At 42.7% G+C, this 20,978-nt stretch overlaps 2 protein-coding genes across 4 annotated transcripts; both read left to right on the top strand.

Moving 5' to 3' along the window:
• The first annotated feature begins 1,127 nt into the window (after positions 1–1,127).
• si:dkey-148a17.6 (uncharacterized protein LOC108190685 homolog) lies at positions 1,128–2,780 on the top strand. The gene has a single exon (XM_068318182.1). The coding sequence runs from the start codon at positions 1,148–1,150 to the stop codon at positions 2,231–2,233; it is 1,086 nt and encodes a 361-aa protein (XP_068174283.1). The 5' UTR covers positions 1,128–1,147; the 3' UTR covers positions 2,234–2,780.
• Positions 2,781–5,413: 2,633 nt separating this feature from the next.
• Positions 5,414–19,452, top strand: esrp2 (epithelial splicing regulatory protein 2). 3 transcript variants are annotated; one of them, XM_068322309.1, is made up of 17 exons: positions 5,414–5,553; positions 5,718–5,870; positions 6,353–6,481; positions 11,203–11,316; positions 11,542–11,656; positions 11,876–11,971; positions 12,480–12,534; positions 12,893–13,000; positions 13,343–13,475; positions 13,860–13,902; positions 15,171–15,472; positions 15,696–15,929; positions 16,139–16,337; positions 17,065–17,269; positions 17,367–17,562; positions 18,182–18,290; positions 19,287–19,452. In XM_068322309.1, the coding sequence occupies exons 2-16, from the start codon at positions 5,739–5,741 to the stop codon at positions 18,266–18,268; spliced, it is 2,148 nt and encodes a 715-aa protein (XP_068178410.1). In that variant the 5' UTR covers positions 5,414–5,553; positions 5,718–5,738; the 3' UTR covers positions 18,269–18,290; positions 19,287–19,452. The 3 variants fall into 3 exon arrangements, with proteins under 3 accessions (XP_068178410.1, XP_068178396.1, XP_068178404.1); XM_068322295.1 differs by having other exon boundaries at positions 12,890–13,000; XM_068322303.1 differs by lacking the exon at positions 5,414–5,553 and having other exon boundaries at positions 5,569–5,870; positions 12,890–13,000.
• The last annotated feature ends 1,526 nt before the right edge of the window (positions 19,453–20,978 follow it).

The following is a 20,978-nucleotide window of genomic DNA, read 5'->3' as shown; positions in this document are numbered from 1 at the left end:
GAAACTTCCTTCTGGTCGATGCCCAAGTCAGAAAAATGAGTTTCCACTCTAAGGAGAAATCAATTGTTCTTGTTCACACTGTGATGCTTGATTTCACAGTGTGCTGATTGCATTTGGAGATCATCAACATCATCAATCTGGTTTGCATCCTCGGTCCAGTCCAATAAATCCTGTGTTTAACACCCTCATGTTGAAGAACTGAGAGAAACTCAGGACACATTGGACTGTTAGTGCAGCAGGAGTCCAACAGAGGGCAGCAAATACTCATGCAGAGCTGTTTGACTGTGAAAGACTGAATCTGAAACTGTGATGATGGGAAAATGTTATATTTTTCTAATCTTAAAGTAAAATGTTTTCCTTTTTCTTTCTTTTTAAAAAAAGACCTGTTTTAAAGTCTGCATTCCATGTGTAAAATAGTCCCGACAACTAACTCAGTGATCTATGTTACAGTAATTAATGCCCTCTAATTAGGGGCAGCAGCAGCTCAGTCCACAAGGACTTGGTTTGGAGACCGTGTGTGTGTGTGTTCCGGCTTGTACGTGTGTGAAAATATGTAAAGTGAATAAACTAGTTTTCTTAATAAATAAGGGAAAGTAAAGAAACGTAATAACTTACTTAATAAAGGAAATGTTTTCTCCTTTTATCCTATGATGCAAATGTACCCTCAGATGTAATTACAAGCAAGACATTTACTGTGTTCCTTCTTCTCAGTTTTGATGAGTATTTCTTGCTGTATAATTTAACATGTTAGACCATAAATGTCAAAAGATCCTCATGTAATAAACTTTTTTCCCCCATCTGAATGAAATGTTTCTCTATATCACTGAATTTCTTGCACATTAAAAATATTTAACTTAATTTAGAGTTACTACCCCATTTAAAATCAGCATTAAGGATCACCCATATCTCTGTTGGTAGACTTTAGCTCATTTTAAAATTTGTGAAAGTCTCCTGCAACACACTTTTGGTTTCATACTTCAACCCATAACTTGTGATGATGCATTGTTTTCCTCACTATGTTAGAAATGTTCCTTGAGGAAACCCCTTTTCATGCGCAGCCTACTTATAGGGAAGTGAGGACTTGCTTGTGCAGCACTTCATTATTTTATTTCACACAGACACCACTGTCAGCACCGACTCTTGCACCATGAACCACTCAACTGAGCTGCATCCTTTAGGGGAAATGGCACCAGAGGAGTTTATTGGTGGGACAGTTGCAGCTTGTGTGATCCTGGGCCTCTCCTTCTTGATAGGAGTTCCAGGGAACTTGTTGGTGACCTGGACCATCCTGAAACATGTCAAGCAGCGCTCCCACACTGTGGTGCTCATTCTCCACCTGGCTGCTGCCGACCTGCTGGTCCTCATCACCCTGCCTCTTTGGATCTACTCCCTGGCCCGCTCCTGGGTGTTTGGAGAGGCTGCCTGCAAAGCCATGGTTTACATGATCAACGCCTGTATGTATAGCAGTGTTTTCCTCATTACCCTCATGAGTGTGGAACGCTTTGTGGCAGTGCGCTATCCCTTTGCTTCAGCTGGCTGGAGGAGGAAAAAGGCTTTGAATAAAGTGTTGTTGGCCCTGTGGACTGCAGCGTTCTTGTTCAGCATACCCGTCATCCCGACTCAGGTTGTGGGGACAGACTTTGATAAGGAGCACTGTCTTTACCGTGAATACACTTCCAGCACCCAGGAGCTGGTGTGTATGCTGCTAGAGACACTTGTGGGCTACATATTACCCTTCTCAATCCTCCTGGTCTGCTATGGCTGTCTTTGCAGCAGGATTACTCGGATGGACTTCAAGTCCAAGCGCAAGTCCACAGTCCTGATAGCCAGTGTGGTGGTTGTGTTTGCCATTTGTTGGACACCTCATCACATAGGAAACATCCTGTCCATCATCATCTTGGCCATTGAATACTCCTTCCCCAACACAGCTGAAAATATGGAGAGTGTTAGGAGCACCATGTCCTTCATCGCTGGAGCCATGGTCTTCATCAGCAGCACTGTTAACCCTATCCTGTACATGTTTGCAGCTCGCTCCTTCAGGACTTCTCTGAATGACACGGGTATCCAGAAGCTCTTTTGCCACATCTCCAGCACCTCCCCAGGTGAGGTCAACAAGGAAATGTCCTTCGTGTCTAAACGGCACAGCAGTCAGACCAACAGCTCTCTGTGTGTGTCTGAGACCAAAGACCAAATGGATATATTAATCAAGATTTGTGAAAAGAATACATCCTGATATTGAAAATGGTGAAAGTATAGCACACCTGTGTTTAAATCCTCCTGTATGTAGTTTATAATGAACTCAATCTTTTCCTGAAACAACATCACCGATGTACAAGCAGTTGTTTTTTCTGTAAGACTCTTCAGATCCATACGTTTCTCTGAAGATTCAACATGTATGTAAAACATTTTAATTATGTCGTTTCCTTGATTGTTGGTAAAGGTTAGCATCTCAAACTGTGTGGTTGTATCTGAGACATTTCTTTTTTTATGTAATCCAGAATCTGTAACTATTGTAAAATCATATTTCACTTGAATAATGAATAGTCAATTATCCTGATATTCCTCCACAGACAGCAGTCATACTTTCGACTTCCTCTTGATGAAAAGATTGCAAAATGGAAAAACTACATGTTCCCTTTGTGGAGTTGTAAAAAGAGGAATCATGTCTTAATTCTTGTCATGAAACACTCAAACTCACACTTTTGAGGGGAAGGGCTCAGTGTCAGCTTATTTATGTGTCATTTGGTAATTTAAAGTAATTATATGCTCTTGTTAACTAACGTACGGAGTTTTCTTTTGTTCTCATCAACTACATCAGTAGATGGCAGTTGAGCTTCATTTAGAAATGTAAAAAAAAAAAAAAGTTGAAGCATTTTAAGAAGCTGATTAATTTTCCCATGGGGTGTTATCTGTGTGTTGTGTTACAAAGCATGACGTAGCTAAGGCCTGTAAAGTTTGATTGATTGATTGATAATATCTTGAACTGAGTGTTGAAACGACTCGTTGTGACAGGATTCATCACCTCCTTTGAGCATTAAATATTATTGAGTCAAGATAATTATAGATGTAACAGTGGAGGTAAAAATAAATAAAAAAAGACAACAGGGTGTGTCAAAAATACAGTACCTGTCAGATGAGCAGATGCAAGAAATGATGGCTGCATGCAAGGCATGCAGGAGTTTTTCTTAGAGAATAAGGAAGCAAAGTGTTTAGTGCATACCGTCACAGAAGGAACATTTTGTCCTTTCTTTATAGTTTTGAGGGTTTGTTCAGAAATGGTGACACAAATAACTACAAAGATGGTAAAAAAAAAAGAAAAACCTTCTAGGATCCGCAAAACTTTTATTAACATGCCACGAAACTGATCACCTCCAGTGATATTAGAAGTTGCATTTCTGTAATCAGATTACTTATCAGGCTCTTTATAATGTAATGTCATTTAATGTAATATACCTTCTACAAGAAGAAAGCTTATGACACTCTAGCAAAGCAAGTTTTTCATTAAAGTACCGGCTTTTAAAAAAAATAAATAATTAAACATTGAAATAAAAATTATTACATAAATTTGATGCTATTGACTATGCATGAACATGGTACTGTAATGTTATGAATGTATTTATTCTTTGTCATTTCCAATAAGGAAATATCATTTTGTAATTTTGTTTTCTGGCCTATCCCGAAATTAATCAGACTGGTTTAGCTGGGGGAAAAAAAAAAAGATGTCACATTCACATGAGACGATGTGCATTAGTCTGCACTAGTTTGTGGGATTTAAAGAAGTAAATGAAGGTGAAGACAAAAAGACTTGCATTCACAGACTGCTGGCCCATAGCCAGCAGGGATGGGAGTGTCAGGAGGAACAAAACAGGGCATTCTGGGAACAAGGCCAAAGACTCGTGAAACTCCAGCGGAGCAGTGAGGACCAGGTCACTGAAAACTCCAGATTGTATGAAGTGGCATTTTATTTTAAATCTTTTTAAAAGTTTCATAGTGACAGTAGAATGAAAAATGCAAAGAATAAAAAACTAAGTTAAAATTAGTTATTCTAATTATGTTACTTTATTCTAGCGCCGTGTCGCCTTCCTAGATTTACTTCTTCCCTCCAGCTAGTTGTGTCTCAATAAAAAAGCAGCATTAAGGGAATATCTTCTCATGAAGGCACTACAGTAATCATTGGCTATACATATTTTGTGCATAAAATCCTAATATAGATAATAAACATTTACACTCGGTCTTGAGTGAAGTCTTTTTGTAATATTTTGCCACAATTAGGCAACCTAGACTAAGCTGCCCTGTTGTATTCTTTGCTAAAATAAGTTAAAACATATGCGAGTACAAGAAATAAAAGCAGACAATCATTTTCATAACATGTTGTTGGATGATTCAAAACAGACTTGTTGTCATCCTTCAAATTGTAACGGTGAGAAAACCTGCAACACGGGAGACATGAAGGACAAAAGTTAAATACATTCAAAGACGGAAACATATTTTAAGCAGAACCAAATAGAGACGACAAAAGCAAAATCAGAAACAATTTCTGAATAGCAGTACAACACAATAGCATGGTCCCGGTCATGCTGCCCCAGCCATGTCGTTACATCAGTGTTCATGGGTTTCTTCGTCCGTTAGTATGTCTTCTAAACAGATTCGCAGCCGTTGCGGATAGAAAGATGAAACAAAAAGCACATGACTCGGGCGGCAAAGGGAATGAAAAAGAGATGGTGACCTTGACAGAACTAAGTCAAGGTCAAATTTCAACTTTTGTACAACTTTTGTAGAAAGACGAGGGAGAAGGCTAGCGTGAGTGAGACCATAGATCAAAGCCAGTGCTTTGATCTATATGATTGCATTGGTTCTAGTTTTTGGAGACGCTTTTATCGTCTAACATGGCAAAAGGAGAAGAAATAGTGGTTATTTCTCTCCAAACTTTCTTTACAGGATAACGACTACCCTCTAAAATCAGTTCAGGGTCACAAAACCTATCTCTACATACTTTTCTAGTGCAACCCAACCAAGAAGTGTTTGGAATCCAGCGAGCACATGAACAGGACACTCAGTGTAGGTTACTGGGTTACACTAGGTGTGAAAATTAGTCCCTGAGGGAGTAACCCACAGAAATACAAACAGAACTCTAAAACTCACTATACTCAAAACGTGCTCTGCCGTGCACAGGTGTGCTGTCCAGGTTGTTCTGTGTTCAGTTCTCGGCCATTCACTCCACTATCAGAATGAAAAGTGCAGCAGAAGGTTACATGCCTCCTGGACAGCCTCCTGTGGGAGCCTTTCTCCTGGCTTCTTCCGGATTCAATAAATTTAACCAATGAGATTAAAGCACTCGCCCATTTGTCCCGCCCTCACCTTTCCAAACCAGCCAATAAGGAAGGCGTGTGCGGCTGTCCTCGCGCAGAGGCAGAGCCACACAGGTAACACGCAGGGAGGAGAAAAAACTCCGGGGCTTGTTATGGAGTTCGTGTGAAGGAAAGGCGGATTCCCACCCTTCTCTACCAGTTAAACCAGTATCTCTGGATAGAACACACTCAGGTGCTTCAACAGGTACAGTCTCCGACCGCAAACTCTCCTCGCTCCTCTGAAAACGATCTCCTTCTTCTCTCCCTTTACCTCAATTGAGTTTCGAGCCCTTTTGTTCGCTCTTCTTATCACTTGGAAAAAGGTGAACCCTGGTGTTATTTTTATTTTAATCTTTGCTTTAATTGTAGTTTTTACCCTTGTGGTCCCTGATGGCTTCGCACAGTGATACTCTGGTGGTGTTCTTTGGGGCAACAGCTGGTGCAAATGGGGGTAAACTGGGTTCGGATGAGAGGGAAATAATTCTCTTGGTGTGGCAAATTGTGGATCTACATGAGAACAAGGTAGGGACTCTCCTGAGCCGTCCGGTCGTTGTTTGCTTTCTTTTGTAGGAGTGTTTGTGGCAAAGTGTGTCCCTGTAGTGGAACAGGACGTGTAGACCTTTAAATCATTATGGTGTGCTTTCTGAAGCCGACTGGGGCCTGCTGCTCCCGACGCTAACCTAACGTCCATTGGCCGTCCGCCTCACCTGTCCGCACAGGTGTGCGCGCACAGAAATTGAACAAGCAGGTGTGGAAGTGTGGAGAAAACACACCTTTTTGGTTTAGCATGTCAGCTGCTATTAATAGAGCCCTTTTATTGACAATGAAGTGCTTTTGCAATTACATTGTCAATATTTGTTTGTTTTTTTATCAAAGTTTATTTCCTGATTATGTGAATGTAATTTGCCATCAATTAGGTTGTTTTTTTTTTTAAATTGATTTTTTTATAAATAATCTTCTCCCACACTGTATTCTGTGCCATGAACCGTTAAATTCGTTCACAGGCCGGGAAGCTTCAGAAATGTCTTGTCAAGCCAGACTCTTTGGAGCTGACAGACGAGTGTAAAGAGGAGACCGGGCTGACTCTGGAAGACGTGGTGAAGGCGAAGCCCCTGGACAAAGTCCTGCAACAGGTGAGTGTCGCTGGTCAATGTGGGCCCTAAATCCTGGAGCTCACGTTTCACACCAGGAATTTAAAAAAAAACCCCCACAGCTTTTACAATGTGTTTGCCTGTTGACGAGTTGACGAGAAATTCAGGCGTCAGTTAAACTAATGTTGCTCTGTCAGTTTGCCCAGAGCGAGACGAGACATGACGAGTCTGACTGGGTGTCACACGTGAAGTCAGTGCGAGGAGTGTCAAATATCTCCTGATGACCTTTTTGAAAAATACTTTTTCACCTGGATGAGATGTGTCATTGGTCCGGCCCTGACAGTTTAAACTCTCCTGACAGTTTGCAGAAGCTCGTAGGCACGGCCCCAGGCATTTGGAGATTACGAGTCGCAGGTCTAGTCTTGTCTCAGACTGATGCCTGCTGCAGACATCTGGAAGGCGGAATGTTTATCTGGGACCGCGCCTCGCTTTTAGGCTGGAGGACTGATTTCAGGGGAGTCTTTTAAATCCATTGGCTTCATCTTCATAGTTGGCTGTGACCATCACAACAACCATTTTCTTTCTGGTTCCGCCCTGTTGAAGACGCTTGTTTTGACAGAAGTACATGTTGCCAAACATGTTTTTCAACCTTGCAAGAGAATTTGTTTGCACCGTTCCCACCCCTCCAGTATTTCATAGTTGCAGAACCTCTTATTAACATGCTGGAACAGTGCATCTGACTTGTGCTTATAATGGCAGGTCTTTACAAGCAGGCCATTTTGAGTAATCATTTCAATTAATTTTTTTTTTCATTCTCTAGTTTCATATTGCGTTGCTTTTGGGTTTAACGCACACAATGCGTGGCACAGGACAGTTGACCTTTCAGTTGGCACTGGATCAAAGCACTGAAGACATAGTTCTCCATGTGGACCTGGAAAAGACTTGAGCTGTGTTGTAGGTTTGTTTGTGTGCTGAACCTTCAAATATTAACCAAAGCAATCAGTTGGTTCCTGCCATACCATAGTCCCACTGGTTACTTTCCCTCACTATTGGTCATTGAAAGATTAGTTTGATCCTTGATACAGGGCAGGAAAACAAATGGATTTCTTTTTTTCTAGACATTTAGGAATTACTTCAGCCTTTTTTTTATTGTTTAGCTGGTCTGGATCGGTCAGTTTATTTAATAGAGGAGAAACAAATTGGGGACTCCAAGGACAACTTCTTATTCATTCTCACCTCCAGAACTTTGTAGCGCTCTTTCACATCTATAATTATTTAATGATAGTGAGCTTCTTTTGATGCAGATACTGAAAGTTCTTTCCTTTTGCACATTAACTCATTCACACTGTCACACATATTAATGAACGCCTGTTTCCCTCTGACTAGTAGATGTGTTGAAATGTTTGGAGGGGGGGAGTTAAGTGTGTGTGTGTGTGTGTGTGTGTGTGTCTGGGAACCGTCTGACACCTCACAGCTATTATCTCCATCCCCTATTTTTTTATTTTTGTTTACTTGTGATGTGGATGTTTGTGTTCCTCAATGCATTTATGATTTTTTTTTTCCGGCATTGATTAAAGTCAGAAATGAACACATTCACCGCAAACACATCCAGAACTACTCGGTGTCGTGAGAAATGCCAGTGTGCATGGTTCTTTTAGCTCCATGTCCTTTTTGAGCAGTTACCTCAACACTCCTATCTGCTCTTATCAGAGTTTGCTTCAACCACCACCCTACCTCACCTCAACATACAAACAGTCCGCTCACGCTGGAGACCAAACGCTGATAGGCCCGTGTTCAAAGGCCACTTCCTCCCGTCGTCTGTGGAGTTGCCACGGAGGGCAGTGCAAAAGTGAAAGCTGCCATAATTATTTTTTTATTTCCTCTCCGCCAAAGTTATGTTTTAACCATTAATGGTCTGTTTGTTTTATGTTGGCAGGATTTCTGAAGGTATGTTTGCATGTCTGTAATACCTACCACACAATAAAATATGACCTGGATCCAAGTGATGGTAAAGAACCGGTTAATCCTTCCTTTAATGCATGAGCGCCACAAAACCAAAAAGTCCCAGTTCAAGTCTTCTTCGGTCAAGAAGAGCACCCTGCTGTCACGGAAACCAGTCAATTATAAAATAAAGTAATGCAGCAAAAGGTAATATTGTTGGTGCAAATAAAGCTGGCAGTCATCTAAATTTGGAAGTTAGTATTTTGTAATACCCTCTCAGTACGTCACGTTTATCTATAAAGGGTGACTAGATAAACTTAATGTCACACATTTTAAAATTGTACTCAATGATTGTTTCTGGTCACTGTCCCATAATGAGGGATGTTTGGACAGCTTTATTTTCAGTCCTATTAAAGTGAAATTTTTTAAAAATAATTATACTAAAATGGTCAGCAGTACTCCTCGGGTGCTTTGATGCTGCTGCGGCTGTAAGGTCTTCATTTTATCTGAAGCAAACAGGCAAAAAGTGTTTGTTTTTTCTCCATCTTAAACTCCCAACGGGGATGAATCTGGTATATAAAAGAAAACTGAATGCTGTAAGTTCCAGTTGCCGAATAAGAGTTTATATGGTTAGCATTGCTGTACTTTTTCTACGTGGCTTCTTTTAGTGATATGGACAACCCGGTGATGAGTGAAGTCAGCTGGACATACAGGAAAAACCTTTCCGACCAGTCCAGTTGACTTTGGTCAACACTGACACATGCCATGACCTGGATGGCTGAGTATTTCCACAGACGTCTTGATACTGTTCATGTATCACATTTTCCCTCAACTGACTATCTCACAGAATATTATCAGGGGAAAAAAATAAGTGGAAGCAAGAAATTTGTAGCCTCTTTCTAAGCTGACACATGGTGTGCAGCTCAGGTTAAAAACCCAAGCTTTGTGCGCGACGCTCCTCTCTAACCCATTAATCGTGCGTCGCACACATTTCTGTTGCCTGTTGGTGTTGGATTAGTCTCCTCTTCAGCTTGTTTGCTGTGGTTTTTGACAAAGAAGAGAGGTAAAGATTGCTCTGTCATGTCTTTGAAAACATTTGCTTTTCTCTCTAATCCGGTTTTGGTAATTTGGCTAAGGTGGAGCTGCATGCACAGCTATGAACAAACATTAGTTCTGTTATCACAGCAAACATGAAACTTTGCAGTATGGCTGTTTAAATGAGCAACTAAATTTGCCAGCCAAACTTAACTGTTATTGTTTTTGGATTATCTTTATTTGCTAGTAAAACAATGAAAAATTCAAGTATCAAAGTGTATTAAAGAAGAATCACACATCATTTATTTGTTTTGTGAGCTTTCAGACACACAGTTTATTGAGAAGGAAGCAACTGGACATACTGTACAGGTGACCTGGGGAGACGAGAACAAACTGGACAGACTTGTTGTAATTAATGGCATGGAGACAGGGGGACCAGTGTGTAGCCTCTGTTGCAGGACAGACCAGATTAACTTCCCGTAGCAGACCCACTGTGCTTTGGTGATCTATGTTCAGGATGCAGGTGAATCCTGCGTCTGATGGGGACCAAAAATTAGGCATCCCATCACTTGTTCCACACGCATTTGGCCCATGAACAATAAATAATATAATAAATAGTTAAATAGCTGCTAAAAAACCACTACCAAGGAAAAACAACAAGCAGATGAGATTTATTACATCTTATTTTTTTTGTTTTCAGTCAGAATTTTTGGATACCTCAGGTTTCTGTTGACCCAACCTAGTCTCTTATATCAAACTCCAAGAATTGAGGTATATAGCTTTGCCAAGTAGCCCCTGCTCTTCGCTGGGACTGCTAAGGAGCATGCCTCAGCACGCACCACTATTACTCCCTCACTCTGAAGATATGTCGTTCATAGCCAGTGGCCATGTGAAGATGGCCAGTGCTGGGTTTTAGGTGGTGTCGCACCCAGATGGTCTAATTGTGCACTTATAGAAGTCATTTGGATGGTTCAAAGAAGTACGATGGAAAAGTGGAGAGTTAATGAAACAAGCCAAGGTGTTTCACCATCGTGTTTCGGTCGACGTATGTCAGGATATATACCTGTATATCCAAAGTAAATTGGAAGTTGGTGGAATATTTTGCATCCACATATTTAAAACCTAGTTTAGAAGATTAGATTGCATTTATTTCCATTAACTTGATGACATTTTTTTGGAGTCCCTATTGCTGTGAGTTACAGTTGTGATTTCTAAAAGCTTCCAAACTACAACAAAACCAGAATTCTCTCGAGCCTTTGAGAGACGTGTGCGTTGTGCTGAGAATCGGACTGTCTTTTGAATCAGTGTTGATATGTCAATGTTGCCGTCTGTGGAGGGGGTAATGATACCAAAAGCAGGTTGACACAACACAAAGAATGTAATCGTTATAAATAAAGGTGTATATGGATGTTGCTGGTGTTCGGGGCTGGGTGTTACTGTGGAGACAGGCGGTCAGACTTGAATGGGCTGTTTTCCCTCTTGTTTCTGTGACAGTTGGTCGAGAAAATTGCGATCCTGATGATTTGTCTTGTGATCTTGTTTGTGTTCTCCTTCACTTGCTGTGCAAAAAAAAATAAAACCAGCAACCTTATGGACCAGCCTTGTTTGTAATGAGAAAGAAACGACAGCAGCAGCAACAAAATCAACATTTCTATACTGGTTTTTATATTTTTAAATCTGTCGTGTTTGTTTGTGAACTGATCTGAAGTTTGTTCTTCGTCCGTTTCCTCGTGTAAATCTGCGATGTCTGTTTGATTTTCTGTTCTCCGCCCCTGTTTGTTGTACAGTTCCAGCAGTCGGTGTCTTCAGAGCTGAAATGCCTTGGTAGAAGCTCTTACACTCTTTGTGTCAACAGTCCCCTTGTCATCCGACAGGCCCTCCACCCAGAAGCCTCCAAAAAGGTTGTTGTTCCTCTGTCAAGTCTGCAGACATGTTACGCCATAATATTAGAAGGGATTACTGTCATAATTGCTGAGCACTAACATGTTAAGCTCTGCCCTGTCAGGGTTTTCTCAGTTTTTGTTGAAGTTTCATCTTCTTCTCTACATTTAGCTGTACAGTATTAATACTAATCATACCGATCATTAATCATACTAAGTTCTTCTTTTATGTGTCTGTCTTTGCAGAATCTTGTTCTTCCAGAATGCTTCTTTTCATTCGTGGACGTGAGGAAGGAGTTTCACAAATGTTGCCCCGGCGCCGGCCCGGTGCAGGAGCTCAACCTCAACTCCATGTTGGAATGCATCCTTTTCAAGCATGTGCATGAAATCTGCTGCGTCTTAATGATATCGTCGATCATACATACATTTGAAGAAATTGGACACAAGGAAAGCGATGTTTTCCAGTTAATAAAAGCTCAAGTTGAGTTTACTGATGCTTTTGGGACTAGCAGCATAAGACAAATCATTTCAGGTCAAGTGCATCTTAAACTTTTCAGCGCCCTTAACTCTACGTGTGCAGATGTTGGTCTCCCAGCGGTGTCAGACCAGTTGATTGGGGTGAAGGAAGTGCAGGACATGGTGCAGTTGGTACTTCACCTCCGGACTAAGCCTCACGGTAAGTGATTTTTGTACCGTACAAGATGTGACGGTTTCAACCAATTACCTGAGATGAAAAATACTAAGACTGGTGACGGTTGGAAACATATATATATGTATAAATGTTTAAAAAAACTCATCCCAAATTGAATATGGATGAGCAAATTTTATGTTTGTTTTATCTTTCCATAAAAACAGAACTTATTTGGGTTCCAAGTAGAGTTTTTGAAACCTAAATAACCCTCTTACTCCGCCTGAGATGATTTTCTGCAGTATGGATGAACATAAGATGATTCCAGAACTGTCACCAGGCTAATATGTCCAGCTCACTCTGGCAGTTCTATCTTTACAGTGGAAGTTTCCACATTCTTATGAGCTTTTTTATATATTGGTGTGATTAAATTACAGGAATGCGGTGTGTTTAACAAAAACACACACTCCTTGTCAGGGTGAACCTGTTCACTACAAAAACAAAACATTCAGCATCAAACAACTTCATTCAATCTCGCTACTTTCTTTTTTTTTAGACCACGATTTTTCCCGTGTTGAAACAGTGACGTACAAGTTTGATTCCGGTGCATGGTATGTATAAATATTACAATCATTTTCCATGAACTTCACGCTGTGTTTTTGAGTGTGTTAGTTACAGACAGCCCCGCAGCCCAGACACACTCAGACCTCCACATTGATTACAGCATTAGGGAACCACAAGTGTGTTATTAAAGCTGTGTGACTTGTGCTTACCTGGCTATCTGGTAGCAGCGGGTTCATTACTGCGTGGAGTACTCACTGAAAGCAGCTTCAGTCGCTGTTCAAACTGAACAAGAGTGATTTTTTTTTTCTGTTGGGTAAATCTACAGTCTTTGTTAATGTGTTCTTGTTATTTTTCTGAATAAGGTCAGGATGTTCTTGATAACCCCCCCCCTCTCCTCTTCAGCAGTAAGACAGAGATGGTGAACAGTGAGACGGTGATCAGAGCACGGGGGCTTCCGTGGCAGTCCTCAGACCAGGACATCGCACGATTCTTTAAAGGCCTCAGTATCGCCAAGTATGTTCGGCTTCAGCAGCATTTTTGGGAAAAATAAAAAAAATCACGTTATGTTTTTTAAAAAAGTACATGTACATAAATAGAACAGAGAGAACAGCATGCATTTACCTTTCAATTGCAGTCATACAACATAATCAGGTACAGGATACACAAATGGTGTTGACCTCTGAACCTCTGGTAGTGAGACGGTCTCTCCTACTTCTTGCCAATAAAATAAATGAGAATTTGGCAGCTATTCTATTAACTCGCATGACGTGATGATGATGCCAATCATAACCGCTCGTTCTGTTTTATTCCTCACTCCACGTGTCTTGATACTCGTTCACTACGCCTGCGTTCCAGGGGTGGCGTGGCCTTGTGCCTTAACGCTCAGGGCAGGAGGAACGGTGAGGCCTTGGTTCGTTTCATCGACCCAGAACACAGAGATCTGGCTCTGCAGCGCCACAAGCACCACATGGGCAGCCGCTACATCGAGGTGCGTCAGTTTTGCACGTGTATTAAAGCGTTTTAATTCATTTGACTAAACCTGAATGCTTTGCTTCAAAACGTGTCAGTGGTTTGTATTTATCCCTGGGTGGGTGCGAGTCTCATACTTCATACTGAACTATTTTCCTCATTGTCAAAGATAAGCTAAATTCTGGGGGGGGGGAGGCTTTGATTTCTTTTTTTAGTACACTGTGTCTCTGCTTATTAAGTGTTGAAGGTTCATGTTGGGTTTAGCTGCTTCCATGCTGAACAAAAATGTATTCTAAAACATAAATTGAATTCCTTTTTATCACGTTTTCACTTCATTGGTGAATGTTGTACAAAGCAGGACTAATCATTATGTTTGAATCCATTTTGCTTTCTGATTTCTCAGGTCTATAAGGCTACAGGAGAGGAATTCCTCAAAATTGCTGGAGGTCAGATTTCACTTTTTTTCCCCCCACCTCTTCTTCTCCATGTTTGTATGAAGATCTGCTGTGAAAAGCCTCATTTAGCGTCCACTTCTTCGTCTTTTTTATGGCTTTCTTTGAGGATAAATCAGATCCTTCTGCATCTGTAAACCGGCAGCTCTTAGCTGATGGTGAAAGCAGGGATCTGATGTGTGCTCTGACTCGTTCTCCTGTTACCCGTGTCTTTGCCTCATCTCAGTGACTCACCAACAGCTTATCTTGGGAGCAAATGAAAGAAGCTTTGTGAGGTGCCTCCCCCACCGCCCCCTCTCCCTTCCTCACCTCCTCACCCCAAGTCTAACCCTTCAGAGGCCATTTACTCTCGGCTAACAGCAGCTCACCTGTTCAGTTTAGCCTCAAGCCCCACTCCCCTGAGGTAGAGGAGGCTGACGGCCTGTGAAAGGACCGGCTCAGTGCTCACACAAAGGGGGTGTGAAGAGACAAAGACGGGGCCCAGGGCCCGTGTACCACAGAGCAGCAGCCAGCGCTAACACAGCAGAGATAGCAGACAATGAAACACACTCCAGCGACCGTCACTGTGACTGTGGACTTTACTCAGATGATTGACAAAATCAGTACAGCACATTGGACTTTAAGTAAATAGTTCAAGCACACAACTACTCTCTTTTTTTGAATTGGAAATGAGTTTACAGTACAGTTGTAACTATATTGTATGGGTAGGAAATCAGTTCAACTTTATCACTGTGTTATGTTGTAGGGGGGAATGCCACTGTGGCAAGGATTATTCAACGGGACAGTAAAGTTAATTTTAGGTGACAGAGATGTTATTCATCATTATGAAAAATAGAAGAAAAAAATAACATCTCTAGTCTAGAGCTGCATTGTTTCTTATGGCTGCTGAGCTGTGTGGCCCCCGTCACGTATGACGCCCACGCGACCACTGAATGCTGAAGCTGCTGCGGCGCACATTTTAAGCTTGAACCAAACAGATGATGCTACACATATAAAATGTATTTTTTTCTTCTTCTAATGTTCATAATGATGAATAACATATATGTCACTTAATATTTAACTTTACTGTCCCTTTAAATGGTCCTACATTCTGGCTCTGGCCCATTTCAATCCCTGTTATGAAATATCAAAAAGTAAAATACCGATCAGGTTGATCTTTGGACACACTTATGTGGGTAGGCTAACTTTTTTTAGTTCATTTGATAAACTGATGTCTCATTAAGGATTTAAGATTCCACGTGTCCCTGCTGTCCCCCTACCAGGTACGTCAAACGAGGTGGCTCAGTTCTTGTCCAAAGAGAACCAGGTGATCATCCGTATGCGAGGGCTACCGTTCACCGCCACGTCCCAGGAGGTGCTGACCTTTCTTGGTCCGGAGAGCCCGGTTACGGATGGCACCGAAGGCTTACTCTTTGTCAAGTATCCTGACGGACGTCCTACTGGAGATGCCTTCGTGCTTTTCTCTTGCGAGGAATACGCCCAGAACGCCCTGAAGAAGCACAAACAGATCCTGGGAAAGCGGTACATTGAACTGTTCCGGAGCACCGCGGCGGAGGTGCAGCAGGCGAGTTTGGTTTACTGGCTTGAGCTGGAGAAAAATATGATCGTCATCGTCAGAACGGAACCCTCAGTCTATTTTATACTCTGATATACTCTGAGGGGTTATTTCAGTAATATTTGAAATTAATAAATTATAAATCATATATTGTCTTTCGTGCCTCAAACTTTCTGGAAAGCCCTTCTATATTACATGCACTTAATACTGGCTCTTTTTTTGTGATTGCCAGGTCCTGAACCGCTACATGTCCACACCCCTGATCTCCACGCTGCCCCCCTCACCCATTGTACCCGTCCCTGTCCTCGCCACGCCACCCTTTCTCCCAGCGGCCAGCAACACCCGCGACTGTGTCCGCCTCCGTGGCCTGCCCTACACCGCTGGCATCGAGGATATCCTGGAGTTCATGGGAGATCACACCGTGGACATCAAGCCCCATGGAGTCCACATGGTCCTCAACCAGCAGGTCTGACCCACGGGCTCGTGCACGTTTCACTTAAACCACCCTCAGTCATTATATGTATATTAAAATTCTTTGCAATATAAAAATGATTTAAGACTCAAACTGATTGATTCTGCTCAGATTAAATGTTTTTCCCCCCAAATCCAACAGGTAGCTCACGTTTTCTTCTACATCCTCCTGTCTTTCTGTTTCTTCCTCGGCCCCCTCTGCAGGGGCGGCCCTCAGGCGACGCTTTCATCCAAATGAAGTCGTCTGATAAGGCCTTCATGGTGGCTCAGAAGTGCCATAAAAAGACCATGAAGGACCGTTACGTGGAGGTGTTCCAGTGCTCAACAGAGGAGATGAGCATCGTGCTGATGGGAGGAACCCTGAACCGCAGCGGCCTCTCTCCTCCGCCCTGCAAGCTGCCCTGTAGGTGAACTCCATCTTAATTGCCAATAATCAAAATAATATTTATGCAAATATTTAAAATTGTTGTAAAATATTCTTGTATGCGCATTGACGCGTCATTCAGCTTTTCTGCATGAAAACGGGTATATTCAGTGGCTGCAGTGTGGCGCTGAGCTGTTTCTTCAGTTTTATATATTGATTTTTTTTGTTGTTGTTGTTTTTTGCTATCCTTTTTAAGACTTGGGTCTTGTTTTGTCAGATTTGAACTTGATCGAGGTCGTTTTCTTGTTTTTCTGCTTCATTTGAGACGCGCGCTCCGGCTGTCAGACCTGTTGGACACTTTCATCTGGTTTCATCCGCTTTGAAAGTAAAGATGAACGTTGTTAGCAGGACAGCAGTCATGGAGGTCTATATATACAGTTTGTCCCTTTGACATTGACACTTATTTCTGACTGCCAAACAGTCTGACAAACAGCCCAAAGGTGTCACAATAATGTGTGTTCAGGGCTCATATTGACTCATGTTACCATAGAAACTGGGAGCATAATGTCTGTGGATATTCTAGCTGGGTCGTGGTAGATCTGTGTTGTAAATAAAGTCAGCTGGACGTGTTCAAAGCTTGGAGTTCTGCCTCTCATCCTTGGAGGCTTCTTCCATTTCTGTACAATATCGTTACGAGTCCAGTCGCCTTGATTCAGCTCTGAACACGTGAACATGCCTTTAACATACATGTCCTGTCTGTCTGTAGGCCTGTCTCCCCCAACAGCCTACGCTGCTTTCCCCACCCCTCCTGCCCTTCTTTCTGAAGCTGCCCTCTACCAGCCCCCCCTGCTGGCTGCTCCTAGACCTCCTCAGACCACTGCACACAGCCCAGCTCACACACTGGCCTACTACCCCCCGCACCCACACCTGTACATGAATATGAACATGAACTACACAGCTTACTACCCCAGGTTAGTGCCTCACCTGCTGCAGCTAACTTTCAGGTAAAAGGTCACATGTTTTTGGTAAATTTTCCACTTTTTTTAACCCGACATCTTCTCTTTCTAGCCCCCCAGTTTCTCCTTCTACTGTCGGCTACTTTGCGGCTCCACCAGGAGCGATGGCGGCCGCAGTGGCAGCCCAACCCCACCCTGCAGCCGCCGCCTCTACGGTGCTTCCTCAACCCGGGGCTCTGGTCAGGATGCAAGGCCTGCCCTACAACGCTGGGGTGAAGGACCTTCTCAGCTTCTTCCAGGGGTACCAGGTCAGTGAATGTGGCCCCACACGTCACCCCACTGACAGGAACCTGTTGGTGTTTGCAGGCTGCAGGGCATTTTTGTCAGAGCTGTCAGACTGCATAGCTGTCGTCCAGCCAGAGAGACGTTCCATTAGTGGCTCTAATATAAAACCACACTGGTGTTCACCTGAGGGACACATCTGGACTTGTTTTTACCCCCACCTCTGTTCTCTTCTTACATTTTTTTGCTGCCAGTCCAAATCAGGTGAAATCCTCTGAAGCAGGTACGAACGCTGACAGGTGTGACCTCAGAAGGTTTCTCCAGGGAGGGGTGGGGTTTGAGGTGCAGGGGGGAGGGAGGAGGAGGAGGAGGGGGGGTGTCATGCTGTTGTTGTGGCAAAGAGCGTGGGTCTGCTTTGGTCTACATGACCTGTCAGTTAGTGCTGGTGCAACTCCTATACTTATATCTGTGTGCATGTGGGTAGAAGAAAGATAGGGTGTGTGTGTGTGTGTGTGTGTGTGTGTGTGTGTCTTCCTCTTGACAAGTGACTGAGTCGACGTTCTTGTGTGGATTTAATTGTGTACTTTCATCTGAAGCAATGAAGGTCTCCCACCCTGACTGTCCGTTCATTATTATGATGTCTAGTACGCCCCTGACGAGTACAGCAGCATGGTTCAGATGAGCGAACAGGCCAGGAGTCTGATTCAGCCCAAAGAATGGCTCTGTCTTTAGGGGACTCAACCCCCCCCCCAAGGTAAGAAGGGTCTCCAGACCGGTGTGGACAGAGAGGGCATTTCCTAAACTTTCATAATATCTCTGTGTTCAGGCTAAAACAACAACTTGCAGGAAGACGCTGAATTAGTGATTAACAAATGTGGGTTCTGATTGGCTGGTTGGATATGAAGTCATTTTCCATGCCCTGCAATAAACACGCTATCCACATGTTGGTTACTGTTTATCTTATATGTAGGTCATAGCATGCCATTACACACACACACACACACACACGACTAACTGAAATGCCCAATCTAGCCATAACTGATCTGAGCTGATAACCCAGCATGCCAACCCCCCCCCCCCCAAAAAAAAAATACATCAAAATGAAACTGTCCTGTTGGCCAGTGAATCCTCTAAAGAGACTAGAGACCACGAATGTGAGTCATGTGACTGTGGGTTCAGTTTTGCCTTAAACCATTAATACTTCCTGTGCAGGAAGCCGGGCGTTTTTTTGGTGTTACTTTTGTCTATTAAGTGTGTGATCGAAGAAATTTTGGAAAATATCATCTTAAGGGTCTTCAAATTGGGAGTGTTGATTTTGTGATCACAGATGAATGGTAACCTGGGGTACCGTTCATCTTCCGTTGAATGTTAACCTGAACGCTTCATCCCACTAACTCATCGTGTGCTTTTTACTGCTTCCGTCGTTGGTGTGATCACTGAAATGTATCTGCATGTCTTTTTGGCGTACAAGATGTTGTTGACACGACTGCATGCAAACAATGATGTAATCCAGGTCCTGGGGGAGTAGAATGTCCTCTGTTTGTGCTCCTTAAACCCCCCCTCCATTAATCTTTTTTTCCTCCCAATCTAACCGGTTTGATGAAACAGTCTTTCCTAGAGTCGTCTTCTTCCTTGGTTTTTGTGGGCTTCCCCTGGTGTTTGATTTTGTGTGGCCCCCCCCTGGTGTTTTGGTGTAGCTGCAAGAAAAAAAACCGTAACTTATTTGCCTCCCGTTTGTCCTCTTCTGCAGCTCCAGCCAGACGCCGTTCTCATCTTGTATAACTTCAGTGGCCAGTGCAGCGGTGAGGCCCTGATCACCTTCCCCAATGAGGAGATTGCCAGACAGGCCATAACCGAGCGCTCCAACCACCTTTTCTATGGCCAACAGGTTCACTTGTCCACCTGTAATTAACAACCAGCCCTTCGTCTCCCTCAATAGAGCATCCCAGTTTCTTCCCATAAACAGCTTTTCAGGAACAACTTGTCAAATAAAACAAGTCCCAGTTGATGCCAGTGTCTCTTGGAGCAGCTGCTGTACGTCTCCCTCTTCCATGATCTGTCTTTTCTGAATACCCAACATGACACTGCTGGCCTTGACACTCCTGAAACCATTGGTGAAGCCACTGAAGTTCCTCCTTCTGGAGTTCATGACTGTGGATGTTACAGCATTTCTGTGTATGTGCGCCTACTGTAATAAGTTGTGGAGGGAAGATGGTGTGGAGCCTGGACTCACCCAGTGGCCATGCAAAGCCAAGTATGCATGTATATCTAAGCTTTTTGTATATGTCACTGATAAAACTGTACAGATGTTAATCCTGAAATGCTTGAGGCTGTGCAAACCATCTTTTCTGTATTTTTCAGACATTTTCACTCTCGACCAACACGAAATGTAGTTTTCAGTATCTATTATCCTTTGTGTTCTGCTGCTTTAATGTGAGCAAAGAGACGTATGTGCGTGCCGAATGTGTGTAGACATGATGGCTTCCGGTAATGTGGCGCTGCCATGGAAACCAGCCACAGAGATGGACTCGGAATGACACAGCCAACCAATGGGAAGTTGTGTTTGACTCGGCTAGACTCCTGGATTAATTTGAACTAAACCTGAGCTACAGGAACACCACAGATGATAAATTGTAACTGAATGTTTTTCTGTGAAGCATTTATATATGATTTAAAAAACAACATTCCATTTAGATTTGTTTTCAAGCACTACAGATTTGCTCCAAATAAGGAGTTAAGAGACCCTTCAGCAGAGTAGACTAATTGATTCAGTTTTTAGTAAACCCATTGCTTTGTGAAAACTGATTGTGTTATGCGTTGAAGCGTTGAAGCATGTCAGAGGCCCTCCAGCCTCACAGAAATCCACCTCAGCTCCTTGAGCTCCTCCGTTTTGTTTCCCACACGATTAAGTTTTCAGCACGGTGAAGTGATCGAAGTACTGTGTGAAATCTGCGTGACTTTTTCCTGTGAGAGACCTGCTGACAGCTGTCTGTGTTTTTCCTCTTTACTGTGCCTACATTACCCAGAGTACCATGCTGGCCAACAAGGCTAGGTCAACCTGTGGTGGCAGAGGAGATGTTTCTTTTGTTGCAAGTTTGAGACTTGTGTGAATTTAGAGCTGTGTATAAGAATGTAAACAATAAAAGTTATGACCGTAATCCACGTGGTGTTTTTCTCATTTCAATAAAACCAGTTGGAAACTTTCCCCAGACATTTAAACTCTGTAGTCCTCCTCTTTACTAAGCAAATATGCTTTTTAAAAAAACATGCAGACAGTAATCTTTCTCCCCACAAGTTAAGGTGAAACAGCCTTCGTGCCCTGCTTTTCAGATGTTTGTCAAAAAAGTTACACGAAAAGGACTTGTTTTTTTTTTTTGCCAGAGCTGAACATGTGATTAATGTTTGAGAAGATCCTGAAAAAGACACAAATTCAGGGTATTTT

Source organism: Antennarius striatus, chromosome 1 (genome assembly GCF_040054535.1).
Source record: "Antennarius striatus isolate MH-2024 chromosome 1, ASM4005453v1, whole genome shotgun sequence".
In the NCBI taxonomy this organism is placed as follows: Eukaryota; Metazoa; Chordata; class Actinopteri; order Lophiiformes; family Antennariidae; genus Antennarius; species Antennarius striatus.
This window is presented reverse-complemented; position numbering and strand designations above follow the sequence as displayed.